At 28.1% G+C, this 27,811-nt stretch overlaps 1 protein-coding gene across 2 annotated transcripts; it reads right to left on the bottom strand.

Annotated features, from left to right (window-relative positions):
- LOC145842271 (tetratricopeptide repeat protein 16-like) lies at window positions 1-15,115 on the bottom strand. 2 transcript variants are annotated; one of them, XM_082949693.1, is made up of 14 exons: window positions 15,028-15,115; window positions 12,358-12,397; window positions 11,012-11,094; window positions 9,439-9,662; window positions 8,873-9,107; window positions 5,009-5,239; window positions 4,385-4,519; window positions 3,961-4,200; window positions 3,599-3,683; window positions 2,571-2,709; window positions 2,253-2,418; window positions 929-1,068; window positions 452-551; window positions 1-231 (listed from the first exon to the last, which is right to left on the bottom strand). In XM_082949693.1, the coding sequence occupies exons 1-14, from the start codon at window positions 15,091-15,093 to the stop codon at window positions 73-75; spliced, it is 2,043 nt and encodes a 680-aa protein (XP_082805819.1). In that variant the 5' UTR covers window positions 15,094-15,115; the 3' UTR covers window positions 1-72. The 2 variants fall into 2 exon arrangements, with proteins under 2 accessions (XP_082805819.1, XP_082805817.1); XM_082949691.1 differs by lacking the exon at window positions 15,028-15,115 and adding an exon at window positions 12,562-12,662.
- Window positions 15,116-27,811: the final 12,696 nt, after the last annotated feature.

The following is a 27,811-nucleotide window of genomic DNA, read 5'->3' as shown; positions in this document are numbered from 1 at the left end:
ATTAGCAAAATAAAACTTTACGGATTCTTAAAATAGAAAACAAACAGGCTTTTGGTCAAAAAGTTTTAAATTTCAAACTAAGTGATTTTTCCATTTTAAAGCACGTTTTTGTTGGAGAGGTTGCTTTACAGCTGAAACATTTTTGGGGGTAGTTAGCTTCTCTGAAAATTCAAATTTATTTTCTTGAAAAAACCGTTTTTGCTTGAACATATCTTTGTATTTCAATTTGACCTACAAAAAAAAATCTGTAAATAATTTATAACTTGTAGTGCATCATTTTAATTTCTAATCTGTCAAGTTAAAATTAAATTTGGAAACTAGTTATACAAACATTTAATTATGCTCGTAAATACTTAAGTATAGAATCTGTACACTTTCAATCAATTTTTGAACAGTTAAAAATGAACAACAAATTATGATTAAACATTATAAAAGCTAAAAACAAGTTTACTTGTTTTTTCTCCTCTACAAGTCTGATTTCGGAACGAAGCCGTTTTATTGACAACATACTTTTTGACACATCATTTGTTGATTTGTATTCTGAACTTTTGCTATTAAATTATTTTGAAAATTACACAAAATAGTTTGGTATGTTTACAAAAATATAAACAAATCTGATGAACACTAAATTAATCAGTAGTGTTCAGTCTAAAAAAAGGAAAACTACGAGTACAACTAAGAGATATTTTATTTTAGTTTTACGACGAATTTTGTCCAACTCACTCTAAGTTTAAATTTTATAATGCTTAAGATTGTAAATTGTACACAAATTTAACAAACAAATAAACATTATATCCTTTTAAATTGATTGTTTAATCTAAAAATAACGTTTAAATTCATGTAAACATGTTTTTTAGATAATAAAATAAAGAAAAGTCATTTTAAGTATGTAAAAAATGAATGTACACTACCAAGTGAAACTGTTTACTTTTTATTTGTTGACTTCAACTTTATTGATGAACTTTCAAGAATACTAGAAAGTCTAGATCTGGTATTTGCAACAAGTTGGCTGTTTAAAATTTCTTCCATAGATTTACCTGGAAACAACCTCGACAAAAACGGACCTACCTGAAAAATTTTCAAGTGAATCTGTATTCTTACAGAAAATTTGATTTCATATAAAATCCAAAATTTAAAAAATAATTTCCATTTGTAGATAAAACTGTTATAAATAAATGTAAATAAGTATGACACTCGTTATAAATCAAACAATTAAAGGTCTCAACATTAACGAAGGAGTCTAAATAATGATACCTATCTAATGATATATATGTGTGTTTTTTTAAATTTACATATACTGATGAGCCAAAAATTTCTTATATAACAAAGTTTCTAAAAAATAAATATCAATTTTAAAAAGTCTAAGTCAAATAACGTCGTCAGTCTAATAAATTATTTGCTTACAAAATCAGTTGTTTTTATATAGTCTATGACTCCTATGACCTTTATTATTAATCTAAAATGAAAACATCAACCTCATAAAATACCTATTAAAATGATGATACTTATATGACGTTCAAAAATATCAAATAGTAAATTAGTGTAACAGAAAACTAAACAATCATTTCAATATTTTTCTTATAAAGGTTGTTTAATAAACATCTTCCATGATTCGTAAATATTTTATTTTAAACACAACAAATTATTTTTTAGTTCTACTTTTGTCGAGAGTGTTAAATATAAAAGCAAATTTAAATAAGTGCTTATCTAGCTTCTTCAGTATTCTTATTTGACACTTTACTTTTTAGATTATATTCTAGGACTTCTTTGAAATGATAATTTTCTCGTGAAGTATAGTTAAAATAACAGGTGTTTTTAAAAAATTGTTTGCAATTTTTGTACGTTTTAACAAAAGTATTGTTTTAAATCTGTGAAAATTTAAACTGAAACTTATATTTTACCTTTTCAAATAATAAAATTCCACAAATAAAAAACCATAACAAATTTTCACAGTACTCTTTCTTTATCAAACTAACAGATGTTTCTGTGTGTAAACAAGTTAACACAATTCATTGGATCTATGCAAGTCCAAGAGAAAATAATATAATAACTTTTTACTATATATTCCAGTGACCTTGTTTCGCTAAAATTTCTATGAGCATACGACTAACTTTAAATAAACGAGATAAACCTTGAAAAAATGGCGCATTTAAAGCTTGTATGTTCTTGTGCAAAAATACTTGCTTTTTGCTTTTTAGGTATGATTAACAAAAGAACAAAGCTTTATAAATATAATTTGATAGAGAACTGACCTCTACATTAAGAGGGTCAATGAGCAAGGCGGTAATGACGTCATCTTGGCAGTTTTTCATGGCTTTTATGACGTAGAAACAGGTGGCGCGGTGGATGTACAGCTGACTCAACTTGTTGTTGTTGTGAATCGCCATACTGAACTTTGCAGCCGCATCGTCGTACAACCTGCATGCAATGAGATTCGTGCAACCAATTACAACTGAGTGAAAATTCAAATATTTTTTATAAAAAGTGTATCTTTGAAAAATTCAAGTAATAATACCAATACAGTGTCTAAAAGAAATGGTTTAGTTTGTTTAATGTATTAAACTTCATACTTTTCGTAGTAAGACACAATACCCATTTCATTATAAACAACAGAAATTCTGTTTTTTATTTCATCAGCAGATTTCATTTCTAGTGCTTGCTGATAGTCAGCCAATGCAAATTCCAAGTTTTTTAGCTTCAAAAAACAATCTGAAAACAAATGTAATACAAAGTAATAACAAAAATTTTGCTGATATGCTAAAAAATAATTTAACTGTATTGTAGACAAAAAATCATTATCCTCTACAAATATGCTTAAAAGAAAGTGCACACTCATAGACATGATTTGGATAAAAATATTTAATGATATATTTTGACTTAATGTTGATTAATTTTTTTTGTTTTAGATTTTTAAGATATAATTTGTTGAATTAAGAAGTATATTCTTTAGAGTTTTTATGAAAAAACTGGTTGTTCTATTTCCAAAAAAAAAATCAAAACAACTTTCTTTTGTTTTTTTTTAGTAAACAATTTTTTCAATTGTTATACAAAAGGGCTTTTCTATACTTAAGTGTTACGCTATGAATTTGTTTTAGAGGTATTTATGTTAGCTAAAATATAATAATGTGCTAAACGAGGCTATGAAGTTTTAAGTAGTATAAAATGCTAACTAACTTATTTTTAGTTTTGAAATAATGAAGCTTCATTCTAAAAGTTCGCATTTAAAAAATAGCTTTATTTTATGAATTAACTACGTTTTATTTAATTTGTACAGCAACAAAAATTGTTAGCAATATATAAATTAATAAAAGTTCTTAATGCACACAAATCGTTTTTAGTTTGTATTTCAATCTACATTAAGGCAATAAAAAATTAAGAAAAAAAAAACGAATATACCTAGTTGTCTGTACTAACGCTTCTTTTTTTGTACGTAAAATTGTTATTTTTTTCCGTTATCTTACAGATGGACTACTTATGATTCAAAAACATATACTAATCTAAGTGCTTAAAAAAATTATGTTCCACTACTATAAAACTAATTTTATGTAAAAATATTAAAACATACTATGACTCAATCCTTACAATTTTTTAGACTGACCTCCTCTATTTATATAAAGTCCAACTTCGCTTTTCTCATCATCAATTGCCTTGTTCAGCAGTATAACAGCTTCATCAAACAGGTTCTTGAAATTAATTAAAAAATGATTTTGAAAGTTTAGATTTCAGGTTAATTACTTTAGTTTTAATACTTTAAAACCAATGAGTGAACTTAATTAAGTTCTCTTTTTTTTAAATTTAAGCGTATAACAAATAAAACAACAAAAAAATATATATACAGCTTCTTATATTCGATTAACATAAACTAAATTCAAAGTTTATTTTCAAAATTACTCAACATTTTTCTGAGTTAAAAAAAAACTTCAAACAGATTTACACTGCTGGTTGTATGTATCAAATAACCCTGTCGTAGCAGTACACAGCGAAGTCGTTGTAAGTGATGAGAAGTTGCTTCTGAGCTTGCTTGTAATCTTCGCACTCGCTTGAATCGCACTTGTCTAAGGCAAGCAGGAGGTCGTCTACCGCTTCGTTGAAGTTGTTCACTCTCCTGTGCAGGCTGCCCCTGCAAACGTTGTACGCGGCACAACTCGGGTTGCATTCGATGGCGTTCGATATTTTTAGAATTGCATCGCCTAATCTCATCTGAGTATTGATGTAACTTAAAACGATAACATAAAAAATATCTATCAACTACATAGTTTTACTTAAAAAATAATAGTATAAAAGATAAAAACTTATGATTAAAAAATTTACAAACTATGTAGCAATGCTATATACCAACTAGATTATTTTCTTTAAAACATTAACCTTAGACTTTTAGAACTACCTCAAGCGCAAGAGTCACAGCTCTTTTACGATAATCTTCAGCTTGCTCACACAAACTCTTCATTATTGTAAAAGCAGGCATCAGTTGTGGTCGTAGTTTTAACGCTTCTTTTACATCATAGTAAGCTCCTGAATACTGGAAAGTGATTGTGCGTGTTATAGTTAATTTCTTAACTTGAAAAAATGACACCGATTTTAGTATAAATACTTATGAGATAAAACTACAACTCTAGTATTTTTAAAGTGTAAGAATAAGTATATTAGAATGCGTAAAAAAACAAACAAATATTTAATTTGTTTTTATTATACCTTATTGTATAAAAAAACTTTTTTTTTATCTCCTTGTTTTATTCTGTTTTTTTTTAACTTATATAACACCATTATAATACAGTTTAAAAAGGTTAACTTGAATAATTAAAAACTGATTTGTTTTCAATTTTTGGCTGACTAAATTAATGCTATTTAAAAAAATCAATTCGCATAAATATATTCTTTATGTTAAATAAACAAAATTCAAAAAATAGACGTTATTGTTCTAATTTACACCTAACTAAAACGTTTTAACATATTAAAACACTCACAGACCATAAATTTTTTTAAAGACTTCAAACTAAGCAAAACGAACATTTTTAAACTTTATGTTCAGCCGAGCTCTGAGAACGTACAAATCTGCGTTTGGAGCGTCTTGCTCAATGCAGCCATTCACAAGCGTCAAACATTCTTCATACATTCCCAATGCGGCCATGCAGCTGACTGTTCGCATGTTGTAACTCCAGTTGTCAGGCTTCATGCTGCACGCTATGCTGAACTTTTTCAGCGCGTCCGTGAACAAGCGCTGGTCGAACAAGCACTGGCCCTGGTGATTATTTTTAAAGGTTAAAACCTAACCAAAAGCAGCGTAATACTTATAGACGTTGGTTTATTGCAGGGGTCGGCAGGCAATTGGTGGTCGCGGGCCAAATTTCAAGTTTCAAAAGTCTTCGCGGGCCGCAGTTTTAGTTTTAGTGGAATTTGAATAATATTTTGGTTATATTTTTAGTCACACTAGAGAAAAGTTTACTTTTATTCACCTTATTATTTTAAATGACTTTTAGCTATACATAGAATGCCTATTTAAATTAATATTTATTAAAATAGAATTTACATTGACTACTTAAGTGTTAATAAACTATGTACTTTAATAAACACTTAATAATTTAAACTTATAATTTTGTTAATTTACTTACAACCTAACTCTCTATATAAACCTAACTTGAAAGACAATTTATGAGTTATTTTTATACATTTGTTATATTATCAACACTTTTTTTATACTTCTTAGAATATTTACTTCAAAAATTGTTTTTGCGTGTTAAATAATTTACACTTATTAAAAAATTTAGTAATTAGTTAATTTAATAAAACTAATTCCTGTTTGTATTCCATAAAGCTAAAACAAGTTCTTTAACATATTTAATTCTCTAATACTTTAATAAAATATCTTATTAATAATTAGTCTTATACGTTGTTGCCACTTAAAAAGCAAAAATGTCTGAGTTGTATCAAACCAGCTTAAGTTTATTACAATTTGAAAAAGCTAATAAATAGTTCTTAATCAAGCTTAAATACCTAGTTAAAATATCGTCATTATAAAAAAGTACACATAGTGTAAGAAAAAAATACAATTAGAAAACTACATAAAAAATATTATGAGACATTGAAGATTTTTTTAAAGTGTTTGAAATAAAAGTTTTACACACACCTGAGTTTTCAAGCTTTTAAAATAGCCTGTTTGTGTAGCAACCCACTTAAAATAAAGTTCACAACATAAGGAAATAATGTAGGTTATTAACAGTAAATAAAATACATTCCAAAAAAGTATAAGTCAGCTGGAATTGACAATTAAGTTTCTTAAACAAATTTAACAAAAGTATAAAACTTTATTGAGTACTTAGCGAAGTAAAAAAACTTATTTTTTATTAAGCATCATAGTAGTTCTTTATCTGCAATAAGAGTATTGCATTTAAAAATAGTAATTGTAAAATTTAAGACGAGCTACAAGAAGAGTTAGTTAGGAGTTGTTGCGAGAAACGATAAAGAAACAAATCACCGAAGTCAGTTCCAACAAAGCACATAATTATCTTCAGTAACTACAGAATAACCAGAAAGAATTTTTAAGGCAAGTTATAAAGTAGCAAAGTTTATTACTTAAAATGAGATACCGTTTAAAATTAAAAACTTTTTTTAAGAATTTTTGTTAACGGTGTTGAAAAACTTTTGTTTATTTCTTCAATGAAAACAAGAAGTCGTGTTTAGGAATGCACTAAGATAATAAAGTCGCATAAATCAAGTTAGGACTTTAATCAATTTGTTAACATGAGAGCACTGATAGAAAAACTATTGCTCATCTGAGAATTTTTATTTAAGATGTTTTTACTTACTTTGACATTTTAGTAGAATTTCATGGTTTAGTTCCAACGCGAAGCACAACAATCGGTAAAGTTTTACAAGTAAAGGTGCAATGCACAAACAAAAAGTTTTTGGAAGTACAATTCCTTCTTTTATTTTTAGTATAAAGTTTAATTAAAGCTAAAAAATGTCTTAAAAAATATATCAATATTTAAAAATACTTTTAAGGTACTTTAACATATTTAAAAAAAAATATCAATTTGTTAATTTTTTTGTGTCAAATAAAAATTTCAAGGCTTTTCCTGGATTCAAGTTTTTTGGCAACACTGATTGTTCACACTTAAATGTACATAATAATATAAATAATATTTTAAAATATATCAACTGCAAAACTTAAAATATAACATATATTATAACTCAAACTAACACTGTGGATTGAGCAAAACATACATCATAAGTTTAATCTGCCGCTCTTTCAAGCAAAAAAGCCAGCCTGAGTCAACAAAAACAGTCCTGACATTTTTATATACAAAAAGAAATTCTAGCCAAAAAATTAAAAAATGACTTTGTTGGTATAAGGTTTGAAGTCTTCAAAAAGTGATAGTCTGAGTGTGTGGCAATGTTTATTTTTATTTATTTAAATTTAAACTACTTTGATTGACAATGTACAATCTTGATAAATATTCAATTCCTAAATCTAGTTTATATTAAATAGGTAGCTCTAAAACAAAACAGCAACTGTGTGTATTGATATTCAAGGCATAAAAATTAACTGAGTTTGACAAAAACAATGTTTGAAAAATGAAAATGTATACCTAAGAAAAACTATACTAATTTATGTCATATATATTTTTTAATTGTTTCTGTACAAATTTATATATTACATGTAGAAAGAATATTGTTAGAAAGTTATGCATAACTCAACTCAAACTAACTAAAGTATTAAATAAAAATTGTTTAAAATATGAGCATCTTTTTAAGTTGGTGTACATAAAAATTAAATTAAAGTACAACGAAAACTTTTAAAAAATTAAAATGTGTCAAAACAAAATCAAATAAACCTTATTTTTTATTACTTTAAATGTTTTTACACTAAAATATAACATTTACAAATAAAGAATATATAAAATATCCTTAGGAATAGAAAACATTAAAAAAAAAATCCGAGCTATAAAGAAATGACACTTTATTTAATTACTGTGCATTACTTTTGTACACAAAAAATAACATTTGCACTTGGTTTATTTCATAAATAGGTATTATATAACTAAAATATTAAATCCAAGTACTTTTCACACACTTTTTTTTAAATAATTACTTGCTGTTGTAAAAAAGAAGTTAATATAAAACTCAGAAAAATATCCTGTTAGAATGCTAATCTGTCTTTTTGACGTTTTTAAACTAAAGCAGTAATTTGTTATAAATATTTTGAAATTTTATACAAAGACTTAAAAACAAACTAATCAAATTAAATCGATTTTCAGAAAAAAATAATTTGAAATATATTTTTACTTAGCGGGCCACACTTACATGCTCGCGGGCCACAAAATTTTCTTTCGCGGGCCGCATTCCATTCAAAAAAATAACGTTCTCGCGGGCCGCAGATTTACCTTTCGCGGGCCGCAATTGGCCCGCGGGCCGCAGTTTGCCGACCCCTGGTTTATTGTCTTTGAATTAATTTATAAAAAATATTTAAAAACCATCTTACTTCTTGAACACTAAAGTTTTTTAAGTCATAATGATGTTTTCCTTATCCTACTAGTTTTACATAATTTTCTAGTTTAAACTTTTTACTTAATAAAGTCAGTAACAGCTTTTTATTGTAGTTTAAATAAAAAATTATTGTAAGATTGATTATTAAGTATTTTAAAATTTATTTAAAAAGTTTAAATATTTAATTTTAAATAGTTATACAGCAATTTTATCAAAAATCTTTTCAACAAACATAAAAAAAAGTTATTGATAACTTTATTTGTCTTCATTTGTTCTAAATCGTAAAGATTTTAATAATGTTAATGATAAACGAACTTTATACCTAAGTTAGACGAGGAAAAAATAATAAGTAGAGTAAAATTTTTAAACATAATTCAACAAAACTAACATGCATGTAAGCGACGAAAGCAACCTTGTCTTTGATTAAAGTGTCATTTGGTTCGAGTAAGTTGGCCTTGTGATAATTGAGGTAAGCAGATGTAAAGTCGCACAACTGCAGATAACACTCGGCTCTTTCAACATAACATTGTGTCTCACTGCTGCGTAAGTTGATAGCTTTAGTGAATTGCACAATAGCTTGCTCGTATTTGCTTTCATCTGCAAGTTTGATTCCTTTCTCATAGCTAAAGTTGAAAAGAACTGTTGTACGATTTGTACTACTAAGCTAATTTAATATTTGAAATATTACATACAGTTAATTAAATCTTTGTAATGTAGTTGTAAACTCTAGATGTGAGTAAATAATTTATTAAGAAAGCTAACATGTATCTTTGGAAAACACAGCATTAATTCGTGATTAATTTAATTTACAACCTTTATTTATATAAAAAACATTTCTTGTGAAAATAACTCAAATACTATTAAAACATAATAGTTTTAACTCCAAACTTTCATTAACAAATTCTTGCTTTGATAAAAAAAACTATAACAAAATTTATAACAATAAAAACACACTGATCAATAACCGCAGTATTGACAATAGAGGCAATGTTAAGATCTTTCGAGCTCAATTCACCAAAAAGGTCTTTCTTTCTCTTGTTGAACCGTTCTCTTGCTTTCACAAGGTCTTCATCTGGAATATCTGTTTGAAAGACAGGCGTTGCTGGGAGGCTGTTACGAGCTGATTCTTTTTCAAGCTTTTCTACTGCTTTAAGTTGTGGAAGTGTATTTCTTAGTCTCTAAAAGAGAAAAGTAAGGATTGTAACAAAATAAAATGTTTAATTACTAAGGGGCTGACACAAAATATTTTTGTTTTTAAATTTTGTAACAGCTAATGTTTCACTATTGTAACTTTTATCATTCAAATAAGTCGAAAAAAAAGTATAATAATCTGATTCAATTTTGAAAAAATTACCAGTAACAAATTTTTTGAGCAAGGTAATAATATTTTTCTTCTTAAACATGTTTGTATTTAAAATCATTGGTAAACTTGTTTAATGTAATATTTATTTTTTACATCTGGATAATACAATTCAGTCTGTAATTTGAATAATATCATTGTACTAAACCACATATTTACTATTTAGTGCCTTCATATTTGATATACATATACGAATGTATCATGTGAAGTATACTGTTATGCTACAGTTTTTTAATAAGATTGTAATAACTTATAATTGACACTTTTTTCGAAAACTTAACTGAATATGTGGTCATTTATACTATATTACTGTTGTACATAAGAAAATTAAACAAGTAAAAAACATTTAGAAAAATCATTTTCAAGAAACCTTAAGTAATTTCCTCCCAAATATCTAATTATTTGAACATATTTAAAAAAATACAACAAACAGGTCTAGGGTTTTATAGTAACATATTCTTGGTTGATGAAATGTAAAAATATATTAGCATTTACTTTAACTTAATAAATAAGTACATTTAAATGTATTTTATACATTGATATAGCTTTACACTTTTTTGTTAATTTATTATAAACAATTAAAAACCTACAGAACCTCAGCAAATAGTGCCTGAAACAAAAACCACAAGATTTAGTTGTCAAAAGTTAGTTAAAACCTAAGTTTCCAGTAAACTTCTATCGAATCTTGTATTTTATTAGGATAGAACTACATGAGAACAATATAAAATGTAACGTTAAAAGGCGTTAAATCCTAGAGATCCTAATAAGCTAAGCTTATCGGAATATATACATAAAGTTTTGACACAAAAACATCTGAGAACAATATATTAAATTTAGAGTAGTAAGGAAGTTTTTTTTTACAAATCACACACTTACGTTTCTTTTCCTTTTGCAAAAAAAAAACTTTTTAAATTTAACTTAAACCAAATTATTCTGTAATAAATATGCACATAAAATGAAATGTTTATTTCTATCAAAACACTTGATCATGAAAGCTCTTTTTTTTTTAGCTTCATTCACTTCATTAAAAATATTTAGTATACTCTTTTGTATTATTATCATGACAATTTTAAAAGCTTAACAGGTTTTATTTAACAACATGTTTATGATTCTTAATTTTATATACTTATTAATAATTTGAACTGGTTGTATTTAAGACCAACTTACTTTTAGTACACCTGCAGATTTAACTCTTACTTTTTGTTCAGCTTCATCTAATGCTTCAATCTTTTTTAGGCATGAACTTTGCTCTGTAAATCCATATATATATATATATAGGTAAAACTATTTAAACCACACAATAAAGTTTTAAGGGTATAGAGGGAGTCCAACATTTTTAAAAATTAAACATTAACTCTTATATTAAAGGTTAGAGTGTATAGTAAAACACACTTTTTATAGAATTAAAAAAAAAAAAAATTTGACATATAACTAGTTTTGTAAAAAAAATTCAATACAACCACATGGAATTAAATATTTTATAGTGATAAAAATGTTCAATGTTTATTTTATTGATATTTATAAAAACTAACTTAAAGTATTTCTCTTCTTTATTTTCAAAGAAACTTTATACAAGTTTTAAGGAACAGTACTTTATAGGATAATAAAAAACTTGTAGGAAGCAGATTTAAAAAAAAACAACAATGAGCAAAACTAAAAAAAAACTTTTTTGTTTATTATTATAAAAGTTAATTTATAGATCAATTCAAAATCTGTTTCCTACAAATCGTTTAACATTTATTTAAGACTACTTAAGTAAGTTTTGAAACATTTGCTCAAAAACTGAAAGGTGAGATATATCTTTAGTTAAATAGTCTATTAGTCCTTTTAGTTTGCACCTCCTAAGAGAACCTATTGAACACTCTAACTTTGCTTACTTATATCTCAAAAGTTAATTTGAATTTTAAAAAGTGGTATAACGTAACAATTTAAATATTTAATTATGTAAAATACAAGACTAAACTTCAAAAAAAAGAGTTTATCTCCCTATGCCCTTAAACACTTAAGTTTTTTTTTTGTTAAAAATGTTTATACCATAATATTAAGCTTGAAAAAATATAAATAAATGAATAGTTTTGAATATGTCATTAAGAGCAGCATAAGCGCACTTAGATTTTGTAGTTGAAGATTAAAATACTTTAGTCTAATTGTAAACGTTTTACTAATATTTTATAACTAAACAAAATCAAATTTGTTTCAGTACAGTGGTCTTCACAGTGTGCACGAAATTCATTTTGAGATACACAAAACTCACGTAGGGGTGCACTAAATTCATTTTAAAACTTACACTAGACATTACTGAGTTTGTGTGTAGAACAAAATTCAAAGCTTATACTAGATATTCTAGTCTTTGAAATGAAGAGCAAAAATAAGGGGAAGTTTTAAGCTTAGAATGCACAGAAACTTTTTTTCTAGTTAAGTGTGCACAGATTTTAATTACCATAAAGACTACTGGTTTAATAAACAAACAAAAACAAAAACTTTTATTTTATTCCAAATTTATTATCATTAACCTTTGGCGTCTTCAGCAGCTGGAATATGTATTTTAGATGGCTGCAAAAAAAACTTCATTTTAGTCTTTAAAAATAAAGCACCAAAAACTAATTAAGTAAAACAATGAATACAACATACTTTAATGTTTATGATCCACTTTTTTTCTAAAATTTTAGAAGTGAACTTTATCAATAGTTCCAAATTTAGTTTGTCAATAAACTAACCTTTATATTAACAAAGTTTTGAATGTTTTCAGTAGAAACAGTTGAATTACTTTTATCCACATCTTTATTCATAACATAAAGGTTGCTAAGTATTTAGCTGCCTTAAGGTGTAAACTTATTATGTACTAGTATTTTATTCATACTAACACATTAGAAAATAAAACAATGTGTGTTAGAACCAATAAAACAAGGAATTTAAAAGTTTAAATTTGTAATTTTTAGACTTGATTAAAATTAATTTAAGTATCTTGATCCTATATTTTTTGTCTAATATTCAAGATAACCTTAAAAACATAAGAAAAGATACTTTTTAAATATATATAACAATACTCTGTTAATTAGTTAGAAGGTACATGTTTGGAACTCTTCTAATTGATTTTTATTTCAGTGTTTTGATTTTCTTACCCTTTAGATAAATAAATTACTTTAAGTTCAACTTTTTTTTAAAGATGGCCACTGACTTTTAAAAAGTTTCCACATTAATTTCTGATTTTCTTTTGAGTTTTTAAAAGTTATCTTTTTTTAGTATAAAACTAATTTCGAAGTAAAAAAAATGCATTAAACATTATAAAGTTATATTAGAAAAATATAATTATGCTTCTCTTAATGTGTTTTATAACAAATAAAACTAGATAAAGTATTCTTTATTTTGTGTGGTTCAATTATTCATAAATTAATATCAATTTTGTTATTTTCTACATAAAAATAGTTTTCAGATTTTTTGACAATCTTTTTTTTTAAAGAACTTTCAGATTTTATTTTCAAAATCTTAAAATTCCAACTTATTTTGGACTTTAAAAAGATATAAATCTAAACTTTATAATAACTTTATGTAGTAAACTACTTATTTATTAAAAAACTTTTAAAATTATAATAGTTTTACTACATTTGAATAACAAAAAAAATCAAAAATTTTGGTCAAACGTCCTGATGCACAAATCATACTTTTGGTCATCAAGTCATACACCAAGGATACAGTTAAATGTTTTGTCCAGAAAAATATACTTACTAAAAATACTATCAAAGATTTAGTTATTGGAGTCTGTTTTGGCTAAGATAATAATACACTCTTTTAAATAACAGTCTGTTTTTCATTTAACCACTCAAAATTTTGTTTTTTAAGTATTTTTAGTTTAAATTTAAATTGTAACAGATTATTGTGTGTTAACTTTTGTGAAAGGGATTACACAGTTGGATTGTTGGTATACTTTTTACTTGCTTGTTTGTGAACACTTGCTTGTTGATTTGAATTTTAGGATTTTCCAACATTCTGTGGCTTTATTATTGGGATTTTAACCTTGTAAGTGTTTGCTAAATTAAAAACCAATAAAACTTTTATTTTTATTTTTAATAGAGCTTTTTCAAATATTTATTTTAGAGAAAATGTTTTAATTATTTTCTGGTTGTTAATTAAAATATTATAAAATTGTTAGTTTTTAGCCTTCCAGTTATTGTAGAAGAAGGGAAAATAAAGACTAATGTTTCTAACTAAAAAACTATTGTTTTTTACATACATACTAGGTTCTAGGAGTCAAGTTATAGTCCAGTTATTAATACAGTATAGCAGGAATTTTTATATTATTTTATTTTTTATGGTAAAAAAACATACTTAAAACTCTATCCTTTGTAACAGTAAACATTTATAGTGAAAAAAAACGCTCAAAATATTTGGTCCAAGGACCTGGTGCATGAAGAACCTTTTAATTATCAAGTCGTACACCACAGATACCTTTTAATGTCTAGTCCAGGACTAACAAAAGTAAGTGTGTTACATCATATGTAACTTTAGCTGCACCATTTTAGTTTAACTTTATTGATATACATGAAGTAAATTTGCCAAACAAAAGTTTTAATATCAACCAAATCTAGACTCAAAAAGAAGACTACTATTTTTGCTTTATTATTTTTAACTCAGGGGTAAAAAGTTATCAATAGGTCAAATATAACTATTAAATGATTCTAATTCTATTTTAATTTTAAATGAAAATAAGAAGTTAAATTAACACAAATTTAGTATAGGTAGGGGTAGGGAGTACACCACATTTTTTTGGTCATGTTGTAAAATTTATATTTTTCTTTTTGATTTAGATGTGTTTTAGCATCATTAAGAAGAATTTAATATTAAAAAAAAAAAATTGCCAAAAAAAAAAAATTCCGAACCCAAAAATTGATTTTGACCCCAAAAATCACTTATTTTCATTATTTTTGACTTAAATAGTCATAAAGTCACTTATACATGTCCTATACTTATAGTTTTTATCTTAAATTAAAGTTTACAGTTATAAGCAAACATTTAAAGACATTTCAACTGTTTTTGTTACATTATGATGTCATAATCACACAAAATATGTAAATGTTTTCGATAAAATAGTACTTTTTAAAAATTTAATAAGCATAGCTCTATTTAAATTTTTTTATTCTAAAAGTAACAGTTACTTTAACATTTTAAACAAACTTCTTACTTACCTTTAAAAATTTAAATGATGTGGTACTGGTATGTATATTAGCGTGATGTTTGAAGTCATAATTCATTTAGTCATAAGTGTTTAAAAAACTCTTAGATAATTATTCAATTAGTATAACAACAAAATAAATAACCAAACATTAAAAAATTATAATGTATTATAGGCAAGATAATTTTTTATGGCATCATTAAGTTAATGATTGCAAATAATGATTATATTATTATAAAGAAATAAAGAATATTGCAAAATAAACGAACAATGAACTGTACCATTTAGTTATAATACTTGACTTTACTGGAAAATGACTGATACTTAAAAAAATAATTAAAAAAAAACTGTCACATGATGATAAAATCTTATGGAATATTTAAAAAAAGTTAGGTAGATATAATGCTGTTGAAGACACAAAAACTATCATTTAACTTTCTTTAAAAGACATCTGTTTTACTAAAAGTTCTATATGATTATGGTTTCTCAGTGAAAAATTAATTGATCTTTCATTTGAAACATTCCATTCACCATCAATTTCACAGTCTAGTATAGATTCTGAATGCAAATTAAGCAAATCAGGTTTAGTTGGGCGTTTCCACTTTAAATTGCTTCCATCTTGAACTCTCATAAGGTGGTCCATCTTATAAGTTCCATCACCATTTCTACCTTCACATGTTGCAATGTACCATGTGTCTAACAACCCTTCTTTAATTAACGTGGCATAAAAATGCCCTACCTCAATGTCTGCATTTTTCTCCTTTTGCATATTGAAGGAAGAAGCCCCTACAACTAGTGCTGCATCAGCATTAGTTGGTAATGAACACAGAGACTGAGAGCACTCCTCATCTTCAGCAATAAGAGCACATAAATTTAGGAGTCTTTCTTCATGGGTATTACCATTTACTTTAAAAAGTTCTGGATTGCACAACACTTCAGACTTGTGTGACTCTCTAAAGTAAATTAACTCATTACGAACAATCACTTCATTTTGATCAGGATGAGAGTTTAAGATAGTATGCAACTCTTCAACGCTCACCACAGGCCCACCCCAGCTTTTACACAGTTTGAGACGCTTCTGCACATACTGATCCCTTTTCTTCCCCTTTTCAATTTTTTCTTTTATTTGCTTGAGCTTTAATTTTTTTTGTTCAGCTACCCACTTTAGCTCCATCTCATTCAAAAATTTTACAACTTTATTAAACTTTTTTTCATTTTTAGTTTCAAAAGCATCAGAAATAAGTAGTGTACAATCATTTCTTATTCCTTTTGCTGTAAAGCGTTTGTTCCTAAATTTTGCCACTGCTGCACGCTTTCCAAATCCAGCAAGATGTCTTTCACATTCTAAGTTATTGGTCGGGAGTCCTGCCAGTTCTTCATTAGTTAACAAATGGAGCTCAGTCGCACGTGATGGATTTGACAAACGAAAGTTTCCAAATCCATATTCTCTGCCTGTTTGGCGATCAAAAACTTGGGCGGCATGGAGACACATCTTGTTAAGAATTTTTAAACACAGATCAGAAGTTGGCTTTAACACCTTATTGTGTGGATAATGTACCACATAGGCATCAAGAGTGTTCATTTTTCCACTGCTAAGATCTTTATACAGCTCAGGAAATACTTGTAGAAGGTTTTCTTGAGAGCTAACCTCAACAAAGTGTAAAAAAGGAAGTGTTACCTTGTGAGTGAAGTAAGAAAGTGCCTCAAGTTCGGTAACAATAAATTCTGAGTCAAGCATTAGTTTGACGACTGCCACATGCTGGTTGTTTAGATGTGTTTCATTTATAAGCATGCGAATAAACGGAAGGCTTTGCAAAATAGATGTGGCAGAATACCCAAGCTTAGTAAATCTGCGTTCGTGATAAATTGCAAGGCGATTAACTTGGTTCTCTCTGTTTAGAATGTAATCAAAGAGATCTGCTTGATTTGTACTGTGCGCTGATTTTTCATGGCTGACCAAACTTAATATGGATGAAATAGCACACTCATTTATACTTTTTTTTCCTCGCAAAAATGGTTTAACTGATGGATTTAAGCTTTGAAGCTTCTTTCGAAAGTCTAACTTAGATTCTATTTCAGCCAATACTGTCAAGTTAGAACGATCAAAGGCCTCAACTGGATGAGATTTGCACAACAAATGAGTTGGAGGTGGAATATTTGATTTAAAAACTTTAGTAACTTCCTCCCCAATTTTTAAGTTTTTGTTAACCGAATCTGTCATGATGGAAGTTGTATTTTGCCAAAGCTGAACAGGTTTAACTGGTTCTTGTGAAGAAACTTTAATAGTTGAAGCCAACCTCTTATAAGTTTCAACAATAAGCCTGACAATATTTTGGCGGTCTTCAAAAGCAAAAAACAATGGCCTTAAAGAATATATTGATGATTTGTTGCACTAGCCAGTTTTACTGCACTGATAAAATAAAACTGATAAAAAGTTGCATCATTGATTTTAAACTTCATTTCTCATAACTGCAACAAGCTCTAAATATTCTCTTGAGTTCAACAATGAATGATGCAAGCATTAGTTCATTACACTAATGTAAAAGAACAACAGCAGAATAAATTAGCTCTTTTTAATAAAATGTACCCTTACAGTCAACATTTACATATTTTGTGTGATTATGACGTCATAATGTTACAAAAACAGTTAAAATGTCTTTAAATGTTTGCCTATAACTGTAAACTTTAATTTAAGATAAAAATTATAAGTATAGGACATGTATAAGTGATTTTATTACTATTTAAGTCAAAAATCATGAAAATAAGTGATTTTTGGGGTCAAAATCAATTTTTGGGTTCGGAATTTTTTTTTTGGGATTTTTTTTTTTTTCAATATCAAATTCTTCTTAATAATGCTAAAACACATCTAAATCGAAAAGAAAAAAAAGTCTAGCAAACATCACCCAAGTACCCCCTACCCCTAGTATAGGAATTAATTTAATCATGATTATATTTGTAACTTAAAAAGTAATTGACTTAAACTTTAAGTTTTAAAAGTAATAAGTAGGTTTGAAAACTGTTCTAAGCTTTCCTAGCAACTTTTACAAAAAGTCCCTAAGTCAATGTAAGTGTTGTAGTAAACTGTATTATAATATTGTAATTAATTTAACAATAGAAACACTTAAAAGTTCTCAACTTATTTAGTCGTTTAATGGTCGATAGAAGAAAAGCGCCCAAAAATTTCAATCTAACGACCAGGTGTACAAAATAATGGTTCGGTTATCGAGTTGTTCACCACTTATTTATATTTTATAGTGATATATTTATGTAAATTTAGGAATAAAACTATGTATGTATTGCTTCTAATAACAAGTAACGTAAAATCTAATGTAAATTGTATAATATTCTCGATGACAGAGAGGATTTTTCGTGCACAAAGTTCTAGAACCAAATACTTTGAGCGCTTTTTTTAATGTCGTTTAATAAACAACTATGTTAATACTCGTTTTTTAATATAAAAAGCTTTTGTTGGTGTTAATAACAATTTTATTAGGTATTGATATTATTCTTAACAAAATTCTAACAATCTTTAAGTTTTGGTTAAATAGTTTGAAAATATTTTAATTAATTCATAAAAAGTAATGTATGTTTTTACAAAAGTTTTGTTATAATAAATTTATTTAAAAAAATAGAAATATATAAATATAAAGAAATTTAATTCTATGGGTGCAAATTCAGAAAGTTCAAATTCTTATAAATTACTTTAAAGGGTTACAACTATAACTCAAAAAGTAATAAAATAAAATAAATAAATTACATATGTAGATCTTATCAAAATCAACAAGCAATTTTTATTTTACAACTATTTAAGATACTGCTGAAGTTTGATTTAAAATTAAGTTTAAGTTTGAAAAAAAACAGCTTGTAGATACTACAAACAATTTTTTGTTGTTTCAAATACAGTAACCATTCTTGAATCTTAGCTTTCAATTGGATACGGACTCTCATTTATGTATGCATTTCACAATTTCTAAAAATTACAAAAAGTAATAATTAAAAAATAATTTTAGGCTTTTACAGGTTTCGGGTTTTTTTTTGTAATATTAATGAGAGCAACATTTAAATAAATTATTTATTAAATAAGTAACAAAAAATGCAGATATTTTGAATAGAGATAGGTTGCATTTGTAGTTTGTTCTTTTCATAAGAAACCTATCTTAATCTATGGCTTTTGCTTTTTATATTTTAGGTGCCTCACTTCCCCTTAATACTTTTTAATAAAACAAGGTACAATGTTCATTTTCTCACAATATTTATGGCATAGAGTTTCATTTTAACTAGATAAAAATCATTTTCTTAAGCTAATTTTTTATTTGCCCAGCCCATCTATGACTAAACATGTCTCACATGGTATTAGAGAAAGATCTTTCTCTAACACAATGCAAGACAAGTGTAGAATTATTAAGCTATAGCTCATTTTAGTTTATATGTTTATACTTGTTTTGTTTCAGATACTTTACATTGTTATTATATTCACTTAATTCAACAGGGAGTCATTCTTTATGTAAAACATCTTATTATGGTTGTAATAAAGTGCCCAATTCAAGAATGCAGCTACCAAACGCCAGATAAATCATGTTAGTTAGTTTGCAAGCTTCTGTACCTACATAAAGTTAACCATGAGAAGAACTCTGGTTTATCAAAAAGTGTATCAATGCCAAATAAACCTCAACTGATTCGGCCAAGAGTGGACCGTGGGATCAGCCAAGAAACATGGCTTGCGTTCATTCGTTGATGGGAGGCATTCAAAATTGTTTCAAGCATAAGCAGCAAGAATGCAAGCATAGAACTGTTTCAATGTGCGCATGTCAAACTTGGTGATGTCATGTTGGCAAATGATCCTAGGTTGATGGCTAAATCAGAAGATTATGTATCTAAATTGATGGAGTCAGTAGCAGTTATAAACGTTGCAGTTGGTGTCAAAAGAGCAGAACTGGTGAGCTTGCATCAAGCCTACGATGAACTTTTCAGAACATTTGCAACCCGTGTTCGAAGTAAGGCAGAAACTTATAATTTCATTACAGTTAAAGAGTGTGAATGTGTGAGAAAATTTACAAGTTAAACAGAAGAAGCAAATAAAGACGTGATATTTGCAGGTGTAGGTGACGAAGATATTAGAAGAGAAGTTTCAAGCACTGAAGATATCTTGTCCAGGTCATCGTTTGGGATAATTTTCTTTATTAAAAGTGAAAAATGGTAGAAATACAACAGAGAACTCTTGGAATGTATCAGCGGTATTTTTGTTTCAACGACAGAAAAATCAATCTTTTAATGTAAGGGATAAGTCCCAATATGTACCTTGCCAGCGCATCAAAAAAGTTGATTTATCCATTCAAAGGGAAAGGAGCTCAGAATATAAAAAAAATTTTAGATATTGTTTTTCTTGTTGGCGCAGCTAGTCAAAGAAGGTTAATACTGTTCAAACCCATGGTGATAGTTCCTGTTTTATGCAACAGAATACACAAGTAATGTAATTACACGCTAACAAACAAAATATGTTGAACAACATTATTTTTGACAAGAAAAACTTGCGTAGAGCTAAGACATTCGACAATCCATGTGCATCAATTAAAATCACTAAATACGGCACAAATAAGTTTGTTACGGTAAGTGCGTTAGCTAATACTGGTGCACAGCCAAATCTTTGGGGATGGAAAAACTTTCAAGATGCTGGTTTTGGTAAGAATGACTAACTTCTTGTATCAGTCACAATTCGGCTGCTAACATAATTCCAGTAAATATTTTAGGTGCTTTCAGCTACTGTTAGTGGAATGTTTCTGAAAAATGAGGTAACTAGCTGCAATAGTATTATTTATGTCAGTGGTTGGGTTTTTTCTTTCGTATGAAGCAATGGTTGAACTTCTAATTATAAATAGAGATTTTCCCACTATTGGTTCTCAGCTGCCTCACCAGCATTCTAAAGTTGTTGCAAATTTGAATGAAAAAGATCAAAGGAAACTCAACTCACACGAGATAACCTGCAGTTGCCGAACCAGAAGCAAAGTTCCAGATAATCAATACAAGCTTCCATTCAAGGCTACAAGTGAAAATGTGAGTAAAATACGTGAGTGGCTTCTGCAAAGATATGCAGCTTCTACGTTTAATTTATGTCCGCATAAATCACTTAATCAAATGAGTGGGTCCCCACTCGAAACTCATTTTGAAGATAAAGCTAAACCTCGTGTTTTTCATACTCCGGCACACGTACCAATTCATTGGCAAAAGCAGGTTGAAGCGGATCTCATAAGGGATGAGAAATTAGATTCTTTTGAACGTGTCCCATTTTGTGAACCTATAATCTGGTGTCATCGTATGGTTGTCACAAGGAAACAAGATGGGTCACCTAGAAGAGCTGCAGATATCTCACCTCCTAACAAGCATTGCAAGAGAGCGACATGTGCTTCAGAAACTCCATTTAAGTTGGCACGCAAATTTCGACTGTAACAGATGCTTGGAACGGGTATTATGGAGTTCTTTTGAGAAAAAGTGTTAGGCATATCACAACACTTATCACTCCGTTTTGTAGATTTTGTTATACTAGAGCACCTCAAGGCTTTGTTTCGTCTGGTGATGGTTACAATCGTCGTTTTCAGCTTTCTTATTTGATTTTGATAAATAGGAAAGGTGTGTAGATGATTCTGTGTTTTATGATTTATAATTAGAGTTTTACTGGTAGAGAACAGTAGATTTTTGTTAAAAATTGGAAAAGGAGGCATAATCCTTAATCCAAAGAAGTTCTAATTCTGTCAGTTGATTTTGCAGGTTTCAGAACTTAAAATGAACGCATAGAACCTTTACTAAAGTATTTGGACTCAATTTGGAAGTTCCCAAAACCAAAGTCTGCCAGAGATAAACGGAGCTGGTTTGGTTTAATAAATCAAGTATCCAACTATGCCAAACTTCGTAAAGTTATGGCACCTGTTAGAGACTTTCTCAGCCCAAAATACGGATTCATTTGGACAGAAAATATTTGAACCAAGCGTTTAATGAGTCAAAACAAATAACTATTGGTGCAATAAATGGCGGTGTACAAATGTTTAATCTTTAAAAGTTGACATGTCTAAGGCTTGTCTGGTCGAAGCAAGGCTTAGGCTACTTTCTCATGCAGAAGCACTGCGATTGCAATTGCCGATTACCAGACTGCTGCACCATTGGTTGGAAGGTGATATTTGCAGATTCAAGTTTTTAAATGGTGCAATTGAAGGAAAGTCGCTTGCCATTGCTTGGTCATTAGAGCAGACAAAGTATTTTACAAAGGGCTGCAAAGATCTTGTGGTTGTTACGGATCACAAGCTACTAGTAAAGATTTTTGGTGATCGTGCTTTAAACGAAATTCAGAACATACGAAGATTTAGTCTGAACCAGCGCATACTACCATAGCTTTTTGAAGTACAGTACATGCCTGGTAAAACCAATTTAGCTGCAGACGCTGCACCACGTTATCCTACCTTGTCAAGTAAAATTAATTTTATGATGTTGACTTGATTGATAAATCACTTCTTATTGCTTCATTAAGTAATTAAGTACGCTGTTCAATCGCAATCACTTGGTAAGAAATTGTAGAAAAAAACGTTAAATTACAAACTATCTTCAAAAGCTTTTAGGTGTATCGACAAAGGTTGAAGTTTAAAAACTAAATGAGTCTTTGTCAGCGTATTTTATACACGATGGTGCTTTGTTCGTGAGTGATGGAGTTATACTTTACAAGGACAGAGTAGTGGTGCCGCTAAGTTTACGACCTCGTGTTCTCAATAAGTTACATTCAGCGCACCAAGGTGTAACATCAATGCATTCTCGTGCCCAACAGATTGTCTTCTGGCCTGGGATTACACAGGACATTGAACTAATTCAAAAAAAGTGTCAAAGTGCTGAAACCAAAACTTTCCTTCCCAACCATCGTTACCACAAGAGTTATCTGATCCTCCTACAAGTCCTCTTGAGAAGATATTTGCAGATGTTTTGCAGTTATGTGGAAACAATTTTATAGTAGTAGGCGACAGATTGTCAGGTTGGACAGAAGTGTTTTCAACACCCAGCGGAACATCTCAAGCAGGTTTGCGTGGTTTGATTAAGTGCTTACGAGATTTGTTTTTCTAGATTTGAAGTAACTGAGGAGATCCCAAGTGAAGTTGGACCAGAATTTTCGTTTAGTTCAACAAAGGAATTTTTTTAAACCTAAGATGTTACACATCGAGCAAGTTCAGCATACTATCCAAGGTCAAATGGAAGAGCAGAAATCGCTGTAAAGCAATCAAAAATACTTCTAAGGTCCAATTGTACTAAATCAGGTAGTCTAAAATATTAAGTGCGATGCTTTAGTTGAAGAACACCCCTGACAGCGACTGAAAGTATCCCCAGCTGAATTATATGTAGACGACAGCTGCGAGATAGTTTTGCTTTTTTAAACAGAATGGACAACTTTTCTAATCCTGCGGCGCGACCTGTATGGAGAGAAGCATGGGAATTAAAAGAAGAAGCACTGCGTACATGATTCGTCAAAAATGCAGAAGTTATTAACCACAAAGCTAGGAAGTTGCGACCTTTCTACGTTAGAAGTAGGTGTCTACTGTTCAACCGGAGCGGCAACCATCCTCACAAATCGAACATGAGTGGAGTTGTAATAGAGGTGCTTCCACATGATCAATTTGTAGTGAGAATTGATGGCTCACGGAGATTGACGCGAAGGAATAGAATGTTTTTGAGGTTGTACAACCCAATCTCAACGAGTTTTGATGCAAAGGCATTTTATGGTTGACGTCGAAGATCAACCTAGTTCACAAGAAGACAATGTAAGTCATTAACCTCCTGATTCGTCTTATATGTTTTCAGATGATTCGAATGATGCCAGAACTGATGAGACAAATGAAGCTGATGGGGATCATAATAATATTGAGGAAGAGCACACTACTGCTCCTATGGTTCCCATAAAAAAGAAAGTACCACTTTCTCTGCGTAGGTTAAAAGACTTTAATGCCCAAGGTCTACACTGTTGATATTAACAAAGCAAGAATGTATTCACGTTAAATTGGATATTTTTAATTGTATAGGGTTTAATTGCAACTTTTTTTTTGTATTACAGTTATATTATTTATTTGTCAAAAAAAGAACTTTTTTAAAGCGTTTTCTTTGCTTAAAGCGAATTAATTTTTATTGGTATATACAATTTATTTTAATTTTAATAAATGCTTTTTGTAACTTATTTAGATTCCCTCAATTGAGCTTTGTTTTACCTTAAGTTTATTTTTCCTTAAATGAGCTGAAGGGGATGTAGAATTATTAAGCCTTAGCTTATTTTAGTTTATATGTTTATACTTATTTAGTTTCAAATATTTTACATTGTTATTAAATAGTTATAGGGTTATTTAATTCAACCAAGAAGTTTTTCTTTAGCTAGTTCTATAAAAGTTGGGCAAGGAACAAAGGAGAAAGAAAGCATTTTTTATACACATAAACAACTTTTATATAAAAAAATAATTTTAATGTACAACTTGAACAAAAACTATTTTTGTAAACAAACAATGTGAAAGAGATACAGGGGTTGATTATGGGTAGTAGGAAATAGAAAGGGTATAGAAGATCAATACAAAAAAAAGAAATAAAATTAGTCTGTTATCTACATAAACTAAAAAGCATGAAAATACATGACCACTAGTCACTACATCACACTAAAATGAAGCTACAACTTAACACAAAGGAAAAATAAGAATATTAATAAGTATTTTAGAGCTTAAGTCAAAGAAGCATTTAAATCTTAAATCTAATGGTTTATAGAACAACATATCAACACTCATCAACACTAGTTACTGCAATATATAAAAAATTAAAATAAATATAATTTTTCTTTTATAAGCATTTCAAAAAATGTTACTCTTTGTAATAAAAGCATTTTATATAATTTTCTATCATATGTTTACGTTACTTTAAAGTGACAAATCAATGTTATTTACTTTTACAAAAAAATCTATTTTTATTCACATTCTTTAATGAAACATGATAATTTCATTGTAACGTTCTGTCGCTGTCAACCTTCAATTTTGCTGTCAACCCAATGTGCGTAGTTTGGCGAGAGATGATTGTATATTACTTTCTGATATAAAGTTTAAAAATATTTTTGAAAGAATTTTACTTGTCTAAATTTGATTTGTCCGAATTTGAACTGTTATGTAATACATTTTTATTTGATCGAAAAAAAGATTTTTGTATTCTATTTAAACATAAGTTTTTTTAAAGTGAGCGATTTCATCAATTTTAGGGAAATTATAGCATATGAAATGTGTTTGTATTTAAAATTAGTATTCTTAGTATTTTTTTAAACTTTATCGGTAAAATAATTTTTGTCATTTTATTTTATTATTTAGTATTTTTTCTTAATGTATATTGGAGTCAACTTTTAAACTAGATTTGTTAGGTAGTTCTTAAATAAAAAAAACATGTTCATATTAGATGAAAACTATTTTTATACCATTTTAAAAATTTAGCTTTTTTATTAAAATCTCTTATTTACTTACTTTACTTACTTGTTATTAGCTACAGCTGAACATTAGAGAAAATCAAACAAACTCTTGAAAAAAACAAAACAAAATTTCTTTGTAGGTAAACTCCCCAGCTTAGAACATAAATATTTTAAATTATATATGAAAAACTACAAAAAATTAAATAATAAACTATTTTTTGATAGTAAATATTTATTCTTTAATTAGCAAGTAAATACTTAATAAATAGTTTAGTATGTTTAAAAATTAAATAATAAATAACAGTACTGGTAGTTATCTATTTAATGTAAGGAAGGTGTAATAGTTTGACATGTTTCTTGATGGTATAGAGGTCCTAATGATGGCCATGAAAACTCTATAATCTTAATTTTGAGAAGCCTGAATTTGTAAACAGCATACAAGTTGGAATAGCCGATTGTTTGCTCTGTTTAACTGATGTCCTTGCTTAGGACAACTTCTACTGTACTGATCAGCCTGGGCATTGGTCCCTTCTAGCTGTTAAAATATGTATAGCACACAAATAACACAAACTAAGTTTTGATTAATTGAAAAAACTCTTTTATATTTACTTAACTATGTGTGAAAATTAATTTAAAGTTCCTTGTAAAAGTCCAAAAAATTATCTTATTTACTTTTTGTATAATCAAAAAACTTTTTAAACTAATAGTTTAAATTTACTAAAAACATGTTATTGTATCTAAAACTTTTATGTCCTTATTATTATAGCCAGTATTTATTTCGGCCATCATCAACGAAGTTGAGATGTTTTATGCAATTGATAATAAACAATGAACTTTACCGCAAGATCAACAACAACAGCATCCGAGACAATCCTACGACCGGTTTCGTCCTTATTAGGACTCATCAGGCAGGAATAGTCGCGAGAAACCGCTATTGTGATCTTAAACAAGCGGGCTTAAGTACGAAGTACTGAAGCGATCGTTTGTGGGCAAAGTTGAAAAAAAGTTGTTTAAGATCACATTAGCGGTTTCTCGCAACTATTCCTGCCTGATGAGTCCTAATAAGGACGAAACCGGTCGTAGGATTGTCTCGGATGCTGTTGTTGTTGATCTTGCGGTAAAGTTCATTGTTTATATATATACTTATTATTATAGTTAAGTTAATAAAAAATGTGTTGATTTTTAATTAATAATTACTTATTATTAAACGAGTAAAAGTGGTTCAAAATATTTGGTCCTAGGACCAGGTGCACAAAAACCTTTTCAGTTAATTGAGTTGTTCACCACGGATACCTTTTAACATCTTGCCCAGGACAAAACTTACTGTTATGACATTTGAACTTTTTCTTAAAACTTTTGTTTATGTTGTGTTTTCTATAAAATTACTGTAGTATACCAGGAATAATTTTGTTAAAGTCTTTTAAATGAAAGCTTTGAGCTATAAGTTAGTTGTTTTAGAATATAAAACTTTCAACTAACTAAAGTTTTTTTTTTTCTCTGTGTTAACCTATACCACAGTTCCATGGAACTTTATTATGGTCTGTTTTATTCTTTTTCAGATATTTTTATTTTTATTAATAGCTAGTTCTGATAAATTTAATTGAGATAGTTTGTAAAAGATTAAATCATTTATAAAAGCTGCTCAAAAATTGTAGAAAGAAATATATTTCTAATCAATTCTAGATTATTGATTGTAATATTAAAAAAGTTATTTTAAATTTAAAGTAGGGTAAAAAGTAGCTCTTAACTTAATTATCAAAACAAAAAATTTTACTCTAAAAGAATATGCTTTCTTATTGTAGCTGCAAAAAACTGTGGCCCAGGGGTGGCATTCAAAATTTTGTTTCAACTAATTTAATAAAATTGTAAAAAAAAAAAAAAAAAATTAGTGTTTTTTGTAAATGATAATCTATTGTCTAGTATTTTTTTGCGTTCAAAAAAATTAATAAAACATATGTTTTTTTAAACACATAAAATTGTTTCTTTTTCAACCTGCTTACCCAGGGGTCGGTAGGTCAAAAAGGAACATTTTTTATGTGCTTTAAAAAACATATTTAACGACAATTTTTTTGAGCAAAAAAATTTAGGTGATAGAATATTCTTTAAATATAACACTAAAATTTAATTTTTTACTACTTACATGTTTAATACTTAAAACACTCAAAAATATTACTCAAGGTATAAGCTATAAAATTAAGTAAATTAGATAGATTCCTTTTTGAAGGTGAAAACTAAAAGATACAAAAAAAAATATTAAAAATTAATCTTTGATTTTATTTGAAAGCAAATAATTTATTTTTTTTACAGTAATAACACAACTAATTTTAAAGTCTTTTTATTTCAG

This window comes from Thalia democratica, chromosome 8 (assembly GCF_965202585.1).
Source record: "Thalia democratica chromosome 8, ktThaDemo2.hap1.1, whole genome shotgun sequence".
NCBI classification, from domain to species: Eukaryota; Metazoa; Chordata; class Thaliacea; order Salpida; family Salpidae; genus Thalia; species Thalia democratica.
Note: the sequence above shows the minus strand (reverse complement) of the source record. Positions and strands in the feature narration are given on the sequence as shown.